The sequence below is a fragment of the Anopheles stephensi genome, chromosome 2 (genome assembly GCF_013141755.1).
Source record: "Anopheles stephensi strain Indian chromosome 2, UCI_ANSTEP_V1.0, whole genome shotgun sequence".
Classification (NCBI taxonomy): Eukaryota; Metazoa; Arthropoda; class Insecta; order Diptera; family Culicidae; genus Anopheles; species Anopheles stephensi.
In genome coordinates this window covers 66,888,815-66,903,895 of record NC_050202.1, presented here as the reverse complement: position 1 = coordinate 66,903,895, position 15,081 = coordinate 66,888,815, and the positions used below count along the sequence as shown (strand labels likewise).

At 43.4% G+C, this 15,081-nt stretch overlaps 1 protein-coding gene across 9 annotated transcripts in view; it reads left to right on the top strand.

Moving 5' to 3' along the window:
* Nucleotides 1-15,081, top strand: part of LOC118504356 — a 148,113-nt gene that overhangs the window by 72,234 nt on the left and 60,798 nt on the right. For 7 of the 9 annotated variants that reach the window (XM_036038747.1, XM_036038745.1, XM_036038748.1 and 4 more), the window contains one exon: nucleotides 8,388-8,435. The exons of the other annotated variants lie outside the window; for them this stretch is intronic. In XM_036038747.1, coding sequence (XP_035894640.1) covers nucleotides 8,388-8,435 — 48 coding nt within the window. The remainder of the gene's footprint in view (nucleotides 1-8,387; nucleotides 8,436-15,081) is intronic. 9 annotated transcript variants of the gene reach the window in all.

Below are 15,081 nucleotides of genomic sequence, written 5' to 3'. Positions count from 1 at the left end.
CCAGCCGCACATTTCATCTCCCGATCTCTGGTTGTGGGTTTAGGCAAGGCGACCCACTGTATTGGAAATCGCTAACATTGGCTAATGGTTAAGCTGATAATGATGTGCTGTAATTTGATGTGTTAGTCGATGGGTTCACCATTTCTTGGAGGCTGAAGCTGAAAATGCCTCCGGGCAGCTGATATGGTTGTTTGTATGTTTTCCACGTCCTTCCTTATCTTATTATCCTTTCTCTGCTTCACACGCCTATACTGTTTTTGCTCCCCACGGTTGATTGACCATTTGATTGGTTGGTTTGAATAGAATCATTGTCCCTTTCCTGCAGATTACTTGAATGGGCTCAAAGCCCATTTATCCCACAAAAACAAACGAATCTCAAAAGGTGGCCGGTAAAAAGGACGATTGCATTAGGGAAGAAAATCACGCTCAATCCTACGTAGAAGGTAGTGCTGAAGCTAAGAGAAAACGGATTCTCATTTATGTCAGCACCATCTACCGAAGCAGAGATTTCGGACTGATTTTTCGATGACATTAATAGTTCGTTGCCAAAAGCATTCATTAGCACCAATCGGCGGCATTTTTTTGTTATATCCTCTTTTCCTAAAACGTTCTAAACCTTCCCACGGATAAAGCAGTGCCAATCCTCGAAGCTACTGATTGACTTGGGAACGTTAATTGTATTCACTTTGGACGACTATTCCCATATTTATTTCCCTTTCCTAACGAAATGTTGCTTGCTACCAGTGCCTCATCAACCCTTCGCGGAAGTGTTTTTCCATGTCATCGTTAATTTCTCACACTGCCGCTACTCTAGCACTGTCAAAATGGTACGCTTAGATTGACCATTTATCTTGCGCTTGATGTATCTCAGCTTCCATTCCGCCAAACGGTCAATAGGCTAATGGTTGATATGGGTGCAAAAGGATCGAATAGTTATAAATCTATCTAAACGTTTCGGGATTATGCCGTTTCGATGCAATCGAATGGAAATGGAAAAAATGGTTCCCGGGGAGGGATTTATAATTGTTTTTCGCTTTAGTTACACCACTCAGGGAGCTGTTTTACGGCTGAATGGGTTCGAGAATCAATTTCTTCGCTAGCGCATAAAGTCATTTATTTTGGATAGCATTGATTTATTTCGCCATTCCTTCTGTTTTTTTTCTCTCTGCTCTGCTATGAAACTTAGCAATTTATTTACAACGATCAATATTTTAGAAAATCATTAACTTGCTGCTGTTCAATGCAGATATATGAAGCACACAACAATAGTTGTAGTTGTACATAATCTCATAACAATACTGCTTTATCATTTTTAACTGTAGCTAGTCAATGTTTAATGAATATTTTTATATTTAACTCACATTTTACGATACTGCAAATTGTATGCTCCAAAACGACGATAAAAGTAGTCGTTCTGGAACCATCGCGGGGAATAAGCAGATAATAATAAAACCTGCACCAACCCTGCCCCGGTTCGTGTGGTCATCCAGTTCGCTCGCATCACATCAAATCTCTTCATCAATATTCTTATAGTCAGCAAACGGTTTCGCTCGCTGTTACGGTGGATAATATTTTTAGCCAAAAATGGAACGACTCGAAACGATAAAACGATGAAGCGCCATAGATTTAACGGCTCGGTTTGCTTCGTTTGCTTGCTCCTTTTTCTTGGTCCCGAAACTTGAAGGGTTATTGTTTGTTCCCTGGCTCGCTGCCGGAACCAGAACTCGCACGCACACACATACATATATACTTCGACACGTTTCTTCACTTAGTGGATGTGAATGGCCAGAAAGGCGGGAAAGGCAGAATGGTGGGAGTTTTATAATACCCGTGAAATTGGAAATTGTTCAATGAATTAGAAGAAAGATTAAAATTTGAACCCCGATACTTTCACGCGGCCCTTATCGTTCGGCTGATTGGCATCCATCAGAACCAAGTACAGGACACTGGGTAGTAGGGATGGAGTAGAGATGGGGATCAGATTGAACCAGAGACGAGCAAATCCCGACTTCTCTTATCCCTTCCCGCCATTTCTTCGAACCAGATCGCCCAAACGGTCGAAGCTTAACCATACCATCTGGAGGCGTACTTTGCTTCAACAAAACGGGACGAACGCGCTCGCCAAAAAGGATAAAGGATATTACTTTCGCTAATACCCTCTCAGCCCGCGTATCTCGCTGGTTGTTTAACGAAAGTACCCTGCTTCTAGGTCATGCTGGCTCCACGTGCTGCCCGGGATAAGACGGTGAAAGTGAAAGAAACAGCACGGCCGAAACGCTGCCCGAAAAGCACCGTCTAAGATCGCGTGATTCAAGCTCGCACAATCCAACAGGCGTAGTTTAACACGATCGATTTTGAAAAACCAAATTGTTGCCACGTTGTCGATGGGAAAGTTGTACGTAAAAGTTCCGCTGAATTCTCAAGCCGTTTTGCACTCCCGAATGCACGAACGGAAGACAAATGGTAAATAAAGGCGAAACAAAATTCATAACATACGCCCAGCCAATATTTAGTACGATGGTGGGTTTTTGCGTTTCGCTCTCCGATTGATTATTCCTGTTTTGTTTTTTTTTCTCGGTTGCTGGTTTGTTAGCAATTCAATCGGAAACGCTTGTTTTCGATCCTGGAGCAAATCGAAAATAGCCCGCACGGTGGGTTGAGTGAATAACGGACAAAATATGGTTATAGGAAAGTGGGACTATAATTTAAATTTAATATGGTGCGTAAAAGTAATTGATGCCTGAGGAAATCTTTACTAGCTTTAGATTTTTTAAATTATATAAACAATGTTTCCGAGATTTTTTTAAATTTCTTCCAACTTTCCACGTGTCACCAGCAGTTGTAATGAAAATAAAAAATACACATTTATAACAATTATTATAATTTCATCATCGAAGCAACCACTCCCGCACAGTGTGTCTCTCCTATTGCCCACAGAAAAGCGTAACAATGTAGTAAACATTCTGGCACGAGTGGTCTGGGTGCCACACTACAGAAGCAGCAAAAAAACGGGAACCCATTTCCTGTCACAGCGCGAAACGGAAGTACTGTCGAGGAAGGGTAGCAGTCCCACGGGTAGCTTAGGCCGGAAGTGTACCACACAAAAAGAAATGGATGAACGAATGCTGTTGAAAGTGAAAGGCAACCGAGTGACGATAAAAAGAAACCGCGATTGAAAACGTGTCTAAAAATGGATGGGTATAAGTGTGTGTGTGTGTGCATGTGTTTGTGATTGTTTACGATTTCTTATCCTGATTCTACCGTTTCCTGCTTGTGGTTTCAACTTTGTCTCGATCCACTACCCACGATTGCTGACGACGATGTGTTCGATGGCTCGATATTTTCCATCGCCCTCGCCGTGTAAGCCTAGCGCCATCACAGCGACACATGTTTACTGCCACTGTCACGTACATCAGTGGTGGAAAACGAGAGAGAGAAAAGAAAAAAAAAAGAAATCGAATCTTTCACTGTGTTCATTCCACATACCACAGTACATCCTTGGGTGGGTTCTGGGTTCCGGCACGATCCACTATCCGGCCATATCGTCGTAGGTTACGATTTTATCGATCATCGCCACGTGGCTGGGCGTTTTTGTGTGCTCAATTGTGAGTGTGTGCGTGTAAGTGTACGTGATTGAAGAGACCAAAAAAGAAAATGTTTACAGTTATGCAAACAAATCGATTTGCCAGCCCAGAATGGAAGCAAAAGTGGGAAGAAAACCGCTTGTCACATGGCATTGTGAGTCATTTGATGCTAAGAGAAAATAGCATTTTCCCCATATGTTTGGAGCTTTTCCGTCAATTGAACTAAACAGTTATTGCGGTTGATTGCACATTGTTTATGACTGTTTCAATCTCTGTCAGCTTCGCCCGCTTCCATTGCTATTGCCTTTTTTTCCAAACCGCTTGTAAAATAGTTCAGCTAAAGCCACAAGAAAAAAAAACGCGAAGAACAAACACGAGCTGCAAGTATTCCGTCAGTGTTCTGGACGGCCTTTCAGATAGTTTTATTCCAATCTCGTTTCTCTTTTTGCGACACAACAAGCTGCCAGCAACAATTTACGACTGTAACCGCTGTTACGGCCGCCACCACAGACATACACGAGCAACAAACGACCCGACGTGCCCAATAAATAAATCCGTACCCCAATGGTCACATTTCGGGGATCTGGCTCCATTTCACTTCTGCTCGTCTGCTTCAGCCCCGAAGCAGCGACGGAAAGTTTCGATGATACGGTGTCATAAAGAAAAACACGACATGTGCATATTACTTGGGAGTAGCCACAACAAATAGTGACACGTCATACTTCGTTTTCTGTCTAACGAACCCCAAGGATACGAGGTGTCAGGGTTTCTTTTAGTGATCGTTTTTTCCCCATATGCTAAAACTAGCTCACCTCGTGCAGTTTTCTTTGCAATTTCATTCCACCAATCGGACGCATTTTGCGGCGTCTCGTGTTCCATGCTGTCTATTTGATCAATTTCTTTGCTCGTGCTACCTAGCTTGCCGTGGTTGAAAGTTTCTAAATCAATAAAATCAAAACAATAAACCCTTGGTGAGTTTGTGATCTAGCCGGTGGAAACTCTCATGCCCCCAAACACCGCCATACGGTAGCGCCACACTCGAAGATGAGATCATAAATCAAATTTTTGCTCGTGCTTGCGCGATTTTTCGTCCACATGCGAAACAGTCGACTTTGGATCGAGTCAGTGTCAGTGGGGGAGGAATTGAATAAAAATCCGAGCAAACAAGCTCACTTTTCTCCACCAACCCACATCTAGTCCCTCACAGTGCAACACTAAGGGCGATACGGGTTTCCCTAAGCTATGCCACTGGAGCGAATCGTATCCCACGGAGCAGCAGCAGCAGCAGCACCGACGAGATCGTAATTGGCTTGTATACGTTGACGGGTCTGCCTAAACGCGCCACTGTGTGCGTGTGTGGGTACGTGTTTATGTGTGGTTTCTTTGTTAAACACACATAAACATAAATATAATCCTTCGTCACGCCACATGTCTTGCGATAAAACAGACGCACAACAACAAAAGAACAAGAAAAAACATCCCTATCGGACACTAAATACAAGCAAAAGAAGCAATCAAGGAACCGAGATTGAGGATTCCACCAGCGCTTGAAGGATTTTTTTTCGCCTTTACACAGCATCGAAACGGAAAGACATGAGGAGTTGTGATTTAATAACTTTTTCCCGTGCCCTTTCAAAACTTGACCGGCCTGACTGCATGACTTTACATTTCTCTGAATGAAATAAGCGATCCCCCAGCTCCCATGGGGAAAGCAGACCTTGCCTGGAGCCAGATCCTGCCTGCCTTTCTCCACCACGCTACACTGCTCGGAACTATGTATTTATTCAACCTCATCATACGTTGTGGCAAACGCTGTTGGGAAGAGTTGAGCATCCTTGTGGATGGTTCTGGCTGGTGTGACGACGTTTGCGTGTGATAGTTGGTAAATAAATATATTATCGTACCGATGATTGGATTTTGCACTGTCATCGGTGTGTGAATTGATTTATTTTATGAGGATAGTAGGCGAAAAAGGAGAGACACGGTTCCTTCAGTAAATAATGCATGTTCACCGTAAATATGCTATTTAGTGGTGCGTGCAATGCGTTGAAACGATTAGTCAAACGGGGTTGAATACTTACTACCCACGAGGACTATTTTATCTTATTGTATCACTCTACCTCTATTCTCTTGTCGCGTGAACTACTAATAGTTCATGGAATAAAAAATTAAAAAAAAATTCATTTACTTTCAGCCTTGTTCAATATCTTGTTGAGCTCATTGCCTACTTCTCACAAATATTTCTGACATTTGTTCTCTTTAAATAAAATCTGAGCTCAAAAAAGGCAGACCAATTTATTTATTTTAAGTAAAGGAGGCTAAATCAACGACATGCCAAGACATCCGGCGGTTATTGTTCCTAAAAAGAAGGAAATGAAATGTTTTAAATTTAATTTTCAAAGATAACGATGAATAAAATATCGTCTCTTCCCAACAACACAACAAACGAATATAATTTATGTGAGGTATTGTGTCAATTCCTGTGAAAAAGAACCTCAATCACCACCATCATCATCATCATCTATCTAGTTTACAAACGCAAATGATTATCTTCCCTTTGTATAAATTACCACCAATGTTGGCCTCAATAGAAATACAACTTTCCAGCAAAATAAAAAGACAGCAAACCCCCCACCGAACGAAACTATTCCGTGTAGCATTTCAATTATGATTTTGTAATCATTGTTCCCCAAAGCGAAACCAAATCCGTTGTGATAATAATTACTACCCTTGCACCGGTACACATCGCCCTGGGTTGGGGAATTAAAATCCCATAAATGTTTCACCGGCATCCCACCAACACGACATCCATCCGACAGCCGCACTACTTTTCCAACGTCAGCCCATTCGTGGAACCGGAACCCATATACGGTTGGTGTAGTGTAGGTGGCTGTCAGGGAGGCGGGTTACATGTTTGATGAGGTAATGTGATTATTGTATACTTTCCATCACTACTGTTACGCTCGAATCACTCACGAGAAGGCACCCGGTAGACACCCGGTTCCGTCCGCCGCCCATCGCACCCCGTTTTCACCCACACTCTCGCCCTACCGTATGTAATGCGGTGTAATGATACGTATTTACCCATACGGTAACCGTTTTGTTGCTTTCCCATCCGGTTAGGTCGAAGCTGAACTTTTGGGTCATACATCAAAAATTCCAACTCCCTGCGCTTGTTCCGCACACGGTTTTGACCTTTCTGGCTGGCGGTAATGCTAGAGCCGCTGGTCCGTCCGTCGGCAGTGCAAGGCGCTGATGTAATTGGTCATGTTTCCAATTCCCTTGACAAATGGGCCATGTTTACAGTTGACGCTGGAACTGGAATGAGAAGATGTGTCCACAATTCCACCCCCGCCTAAACCTTCCGCTCGGGTCCGTCGCCGTCCTGTAACGGTTGAAAAGTTGGAACTGGCGCCGGTTTTTAGGTTTTCGACAGTGACAACTTCCAATTCCAGCTGGCACATTCCACAAACGCAATCCACTGCCGCTGACCAGCCAGACCCAGCCCGTACAATCCATAACGCCGATATTGCTTTGGAGCCTGATTAAATATTGATTCGGAAATTGGTCACCATATCATACTCGGCTGGGTGGAAAACGATAGTCGGCCCATATGTTTCCATGGGCCCGGGGAAACCCTTCGACGGGTCGGAGTTCACACAGTCACTCGCACACACACACAGGCAAATACAGGTTGAGTTTTATGAAGGTGAGCGAGCGGCATTTGAAGTGGGTTTGAAGGAGAGACAGAATAGAACAAAAAAAAACTATGGCAAGCCAGCTAAATCGAAACAGGGAGCGAGAACACACCCACACAGAAGCTAGTTTATCAACGATGAAACCGGTGACGAGGTTATGAATTTCAATTTCCAAACTTTGTCCTTGCCCGATGCTATTCCCATCCAGCAAAACATCAGCCAATGGTGTACTTTTTTTGTTTTGCATTTTTTTCCTTTCTCTCTTCTCGTTCCTGCCATTGCACTGTTCAACGAGTCTCGTCGAAAGATGTCCTTGTGTCAAAATTCCTCCATGCCTGTGCGTGACTATAGGCGGCTTCACTTGTCACGCTAGTTTTTTGTTGCTTTTGTTTGAAACACTATTCATTGTTAGTTGGTTCTTTTTCCCTTCTCTCTGGTTCAGTTGGTTATCTTCTTCCAGCGAGGGATTTCGGAATCGTTACAACGCTGAGCTGCAAACTGTATCATTGGATAGTCCGAAGGGAATACTAGTCACATGATACAGTGGTAGACGGTGTATTTGCATCATCATCATGAACAGTGTCGTCATCATCAATTGATTGCGATTGTATTGATTGTGGTCCCTTGTCAGATGGAGGACCAATGAATGAGAAAAAACAACACTAACCCAACGCTACTGACACCGACATGAACACGATGTAGATGTAACAGACAACCCGATATGTTGGTGTCCCTTTTGGGCGTTCTTTACGTTGGAACAACGTTGCAGCAAATGTAGCTAATATACAAACAAAAACTATTGAACCGGCTTGTTTCAGGAAATCGTTCATATAAAGGATGTTAATACGTTTCCATTGTTCAATGATGATATAAACGTTCAAATTAACCTTCAAAGCAACGAATAAAGAATTAATCCTTCATTGGGTGATATCGTATCGTATTCTTCTCACGCTTCGAAGCTATTTTGGTATTAAAGCTGAACGTTGAAAGCATCGCACAAACTCAATTCTGCACACAATAACTAAATTTACCTACATGTATCCTGGTACGTCGGCATTATAATACAATTCTATTTCTTTTTTCCTGTTCTTCAATCTCGCTATAGGTAAGCTCCATCGTATGCACGGAAGCTCACAACACTCCCATGAATCAGGTACATTCGTCCTAATATGTCCAATTGAAAATTCTTCATTGAGATTTTTTGCTTCCTTACGCAATGCCTATTGTGCTTCGCGTTTGAGTGTATAAGGCCAAAAAGTCATTTGCAAATCGATGGCGTTAGCAATGGCGGCTAAGCAAAACACAGACGCAGCACCGCGCTCATGGTTCCAGGCCACAAAACCTCCAAAGACGCCTGTCAGTTATTGCTAAAACCAGTGCTCCTGTGTTATTTCTGTCCCGACTAATCCAGCGCTTCAATCTCAAATCCCACCGATGCGTGTCCGGACAATTGCTACTGCTTCCGACCAGCGGTACCGTGTCTGGTGTGCCTTTAAGGAAAGAAGGCAACCCGTTGCCTTTATTTTTCTAGTGTACTGACAAAAGCTACAGTCCCATTTCGGGACTGTCCGTGGGGTTTCCGAGTACTAGGGCAAGATTTAGTTGATCCCTGTCACATCTGTGTGCAAGCACAGCACAGTTGTTGTCTGTTGTACCGAACCGAACCGAACCAACCAGCGCGCAAGATGAATCGCTAGAGGTCATAATCCCACTGGTTCTTCTGCTTCCATCGGGTGTACGAAACTTCTCACATTCCTGCGTCAATCGAGTGTCGTAAGATGTAGCTTTCCGAACCTTCCGAAATCGTTACCTTTATCATAATATCAACGTATCCCACGCGGCCTTTATTTACGTGTGTTAGTTTTCATTGGCAATTCGTACAAAAATATCACGCCAATGCATTGTGCTGCTGGCCGTGACGAGCCGGTCCAATTCGAATCATTTCAATTCGATCCTCCCTGCTCTAGGGAAGCAAGGACCCACCAGCAACATGAGCCGAGAAGTGTTGAAGCGTAAAGTTAAAGCTTGATTTGAGGGTAGCATATCTTGCGATCCTGAATCCTCTACCTTAAAAGACAGAATGGCCAGGATAGGCGTGTGTGTGTCGGTGTTTGGAAAGCTTCTCCAATTCTATGCACTGCAAAGCCCCGGGATTATCGATAGAATCCTATCCGGCTTATATTGGCATGTGGATATGAAGCTCCCCGAGGCTGCTCCGGAGTTATCGAACCGAAGCCGACGATACTGAAAGATCGGTTTCCGAGAACAAATTGTACACAATCTGAAGCTGCGAGGTACTTTTAATCACCACACTGAACCGATCTGAACTGATTTCTGCAGCTAAAGGTTGAGTAAGTTATCCCAACCATGAGCGGTGCATGATCTCGTCGGTTTTAACATAAAAGAAGCTTACAAACTTTCGAAATTATAAATTCAAATTCAGCAAATTATTTCTAAAAAATTATTTAAGGGAATAGTTTGCCCTAAAACAAGCTCATCATAGACACTCTGCACGGTATCTCGAATGACCTTATTCAAGAATTCAAGAAGGGCAACAGAATACGCCCTTTCTATTCGTACTCGAACTAAACGAGAATGAAGTTAGCGCCTGAAGGAACTATTTTCTTGGTTTGGTTTGTGTTATTCAGAACTCAGTTTTTTCTCTACATTTGCCCTTCACTACTGACCAAAAGCTTGAACTTGTTTACCTGTTCATTCGACAGGTCCACAAGGGCCTTCCCAGATAGTGCGCTCATAGCATAAACCCAACACGAAAACGGACACATAGAGCTTAACGTAACCGGTTAGGGCAGGTACGCAATTTTGGCCGGAATTCTTTAGTGTGAGAAGGTCCGGTCCTGTGTTGCAATATTCTCTGTGGTCCATTGCGTATCCACCTGTTCCACCGATAACTCTTCCGGCCTGCTTTGCTCCCGGATTTTTCACCGTACATCCTCAGGTTTAATCCCGTGAGAACTGTACCATCTCCAACACTACGGCACCAGAGTACAGAACGATGCATGAAAGTGATACGCGGCGTTTTGCGTACCGTGTGCTAACCCATTCTCGTGGCCAAAAATCTGCCTTCAATGGTCAATGGCCAGCGTGTATAAAATCCATCCTTTTTAGTGTTTTTTTTAACTTTTTGTCTTTCCCCCATTCGAAACACTCTTTCAAACACACAGTGTATGAACTTTCAACCCTTAGAATGGGAATGGTGCTGAGTGTATGAGGTTCTTAAACCCTCTCATACTCACGTAGCAAGTCCTCGGATACTGACCAATATTAGGGTAAAAGAAAAACACAAAAGGGCAAACTAACGTTCATAACACACCGCACAACAACCTCAAAATCCGGTAGCGATAATTGGCCCTGCTGCGGTGGGAAATAGCCAGCCTGTGGTGACCCGGATCCGTACCGATCCGACACCGCACTCTGGTCGGTATTCTTCTGAGAACCGAGTAGTGTGCATGTTTCCTTTTTGCAAGTAAAGTTCGCTTCTTGGTGCTACCCCCCAAACAACAACAAAAAATGCTTGGTGGGGATAAACAGTGAACCGAATCGTCGCGAATACGAATCAGCACACACAAATACAATGACCTCCCAGAAGGTAACACAAGCCTCAAATAGCTGAGGAAATTTAGAAGAGGAAAAAAAAGCCTCGTTCCAAGCAACATAACACTGACCACAAATGTGTCGTTTGCGACAGACCTGTACTGGGTTGTCCGCCTCCGGAAAAGCTGGTCTTACTGCAGAAAAGGGACCATTCCCACCGGGTTGCGAGAGAGTAGTGAAAAGAACAAAAAGAGAGGTCAGTAGAGGGGAAGAAAAAAACTATGATCAAGATGAAAGTACAATCCCGGCGCTCAGGTTGTTTCGAAAAAAGGGACAGGATTCGCCCCTAAGCCGTTAGGTGTAGCAGGGAGCTCAGTGACATTTATGGAGCCGAGGGAAGCAAATGGTTCTTCATCAAATCCTTCATCTTGCAGACGACTGACTTGATTTTTGATTGCTGTGCCAGAGCATTTGGGGCCGCAGACTGGAAATTTCGGACCTGTCCAGTGCAACCATTTTTGGCATTCTCAGATTCTGTGTGCGTTCTGTGAGCAATCTTTTCGGTTCGGTAAGCTTTTTCGATGGAAGGATGTAAGGATAAATCTTCTCGTTGTGCGATTTCGATCCTTTACTAGGAATGCGAACTAAAAATAGTTCTTGCTGTAAGTTTCGGTTTTCCCGTGAAGCACTTCTTTGTTTTTTCTCCTTTTACAAACGGGCAGTAAATTACATCTCGGAAGATATGCTCTGACCGGCGGTTGTGGTTGCTAGCGTGTTCCGAGAAGCTCAATTTTTTGTGGTAATAGTTCTTGACAGTGTTATTAACTGTTTTCCTAGCCTTTTGCTAACCGTAAGATACGGAAAATTGTGGTTTGGTCAATCTATTACTAACAGATTTGCTTGAGGTGGAGAGCAATATTAAAGCTCTCTAGCTACCATTGTGTACCTGAGAAATTTTTCGCTATACTTATTAAACCTTTGATTTGTTAAATATTATGATAATATTTCACATTCTGCCGGTCACAGGTTTGCAAGCACCTGTCCAAATTAATACCATCCAAAAGCTATACATCTCGACCACATCATGCCTTGGTAGACAAATAATTTGATTCCCCATAATTCTTTTCATACAGCAATACAGCCAGGCCGTCCTTTATGAATAGAAAAAATCTTTTCACACCCGCAGGCAATACAAGAAATGCTAATTTCTGTTGCTTTCATGGTCGAAAAGTCGAAGATTGCTGTACCGTTTCGCCTTCGACTCGGTCTTACTCCTACACCTCACCTGAACGTTTTAATTCCGAGAGGCGATCGAATCAGGCTAATGCTTCTGACCTTCCGTCAGCCATTTCCTTGGAACACCGGAGGTGGTCCGATACGGTGAACCATGTACTGCTTCAATATGTATTTGTGTTGTGTAAGAATTTGAGGGTTTTAATTTAAGTTTTAAAACGATTCTCACCAGCTAGGCTCACTCATCCCAGGTACGGATACGATAGGTTTTGCACCACCACAGGTATGCACGATTGGCCAATCTCATTCACTCACGGCACTCGTGCGGTTGAGGGAAGCAAAGAGCAAAACTTTATGCAAATTGGTTTAATTTAATGCTTCGATTTAACTTTTTCCTCCTGTGTTGGTTTTCTTTCCCGTGCTGCCTAACGTTTGATCATGTTGGATAATTTACATTTTTTGGGGAAGCTTTCTTTTTCTCTATTTTGAGAAGCATTAGAATTCCGTTTCGTTAAATTGGAGATGGAAGATCTTAATAGGATGGGAAACTGTTGTGGTTTTTGCCCGAGTGTAAATATGAAAGTAATAAATTAGACATTTTAATTACCAGAAGCATAAACATAATTAAATCGACCAGGATAACTTGTTTTTTTGTCAATTAAAAACGATGAACCATTTTTTTAGCATTGCGCGAATGTTGCAAATTAAATTACGCAGAAAAAGATAATCTACTCACAAAAACCCAACGGAAAAATACCATTCGCAATTTCTTTACTCTTTGTAATTGAATTTCCCTAACAATTTGAGTTTAATAAAACAAACCAACATCCCTAAAAATGCAATCAACAATCTAAGCTCTTAAATAACAACCAACGCCACTGTGTATTGCAGAGTGTGACCAAAATTAAACAACCGACTATTTTTGTTGCCTTTCCGTCGATGCCACCCGAACCCCAAAGCTTCCCACGCACATTCCCCGAAAACCAAATTCACGATGAAAATTTACAACTATCGCACGTGACGCGATCAGCCCGACAAGATTAATGTCCCACATGTTGGTGACGATTGCCATGGTGCTTTTTGTGCATGGGCAACACCAGATGAGACAGCCATTATTAGCGTACCGTACGCCGACTGTGATACGCTGAGCAGGATATCTACACATTTCGCTTCATTCCTCGCCCAGCACTGCTTGTGGTATACAGTAAACATCAAGCATCATCTCCATTCAAGTGCTTTTCCACTCAAAGCGCCATCCTACCCCATGGTGCGTTACAACTTATCCACCATTTTCCATTGCTTGCGTGCGGATGCGGATACTCTGTTGGTTTGAAATCGATCTATGCGTGGTGTGGCTTTGCTAAACATCACCCGGCGACCGGTGTTATAAACACAAGGAAACACCTTTCCCGATCGATGCGGTTCAACATGCGACTTCTGCGGCACAGTAGGCCGTCGTTGCTACGGGAGAAAAAGGAAAACTATGGAGAAAAGATATTTCATTCAGCAGGCATCATTCAAAAGGGCAAGGCAGGTACGCAGAAGAACACTCACGCTGAACACTTTTGCACAAGTACAGTAACACAGTTGGTAGCGGGAACTTCCACGCACGCACTAGTCTGCTAGTGTAGCGAGAAGGAAACACACGAGCAAAGTGAAGATTTATGTCTCTGGATAGAATTTCCATTGGCACGGGACAAACAATAGACCCGACACAACGCACCATACACAAGGCCTTCTCCTTGATGTGATGGGAAAGAGACCAGCGAAAGTAAACTGTGCCTGCTGGAAGACATGAAATAACGCACCACAGGTACGTCTCAGTATTCTCGCGACCGACCTATAGCTAGAGGCGGTTGATGTGCTTTTTTCCTGTGGTTTCCATAGTAACGGCAGTGAACACTTCGAAAACGAATCAACATCATCATCAGTGTAAGGCACACGTAGAGAGAGAAGCATCATGGTAAAAGCTTTTACTTTGCCAACACTTACTTCAATATTTGTGACGGTTCCTTGCTGCTTACGCGTTCGCTTTCACTCAAGACAACAATTTGTTTTCATAGTGCATTTTCATTTTCAAGCTAAACTCTGGTTTTCCGTCGAGAGTGCTCCAGGAAATTGGGCCAGAATGTGACGGTGCGCGTCAGGCAGTTCCTACAGAAAGGAACGTCCTTTGCTCTCCACAGCTTTTCACACTGTGTCGTTGCTTACTCACAGCTGATACCTAAGCCTTTGAAGAACTCCATCTGGTGTCAATCATGAACCCTACAGTTTTGGGCCACGTACTCTACTTTCCCCCTCCACGCAATGTTCCGTTGCGTAAATGCTTTGCGAAGTAAATCGAAATCGTTTTTGTTTGGAGATGGTGTTTTTATCGTTGTGTGTGTTTTCCCGGCCCCGGCTTTTGTCATCCTTCTCGTTCCAGCATGCTTTAAGGGCTGTAAAGAAAGTGTCGCACATTTTCTTTTGATGACAAGAGCTTACCATCGAATCGTTCTTTGTTTTCTGTACGCCCTTTTTTACACCGTTTCGGAGGGGTTGGCTGTAATGTTTGATGAATGGTATCAATTCCATCGCTTCCATCTGCACCGGGACACAAAACAGAATGTGAGCGCAACCGAAAATCACGGCACGTCAATTCGGTTCCTTGCCGGTCGTTTACCGGCAAACGTCGATAAGATTAATGATGCTAATTTGCACCGTGAACATCAAACGTCTTTTTTCTCGCCCTCGCACGGGCCAACGCAACCAGATATCAACTGGGTGGATTAATCAATTGGAACAGACGCAGGAGCACCGTGCTCTTCCAGTGAAGCACCTTGAGATGGTGCTTGAATTAATGCAATTGTTCACTGCCGGGTGTTATAATTAACGATCTACCAGTGGTGGAGTGTTATACTTTTTTTTAACCATTAATTATTGCAATTCCAACGGCACGCTTTACCCCTGAGAGATTGCCATCACGGAACTATACGAGCCATGACTAAGTAATGAAGCTCGTGCAGTGAAGG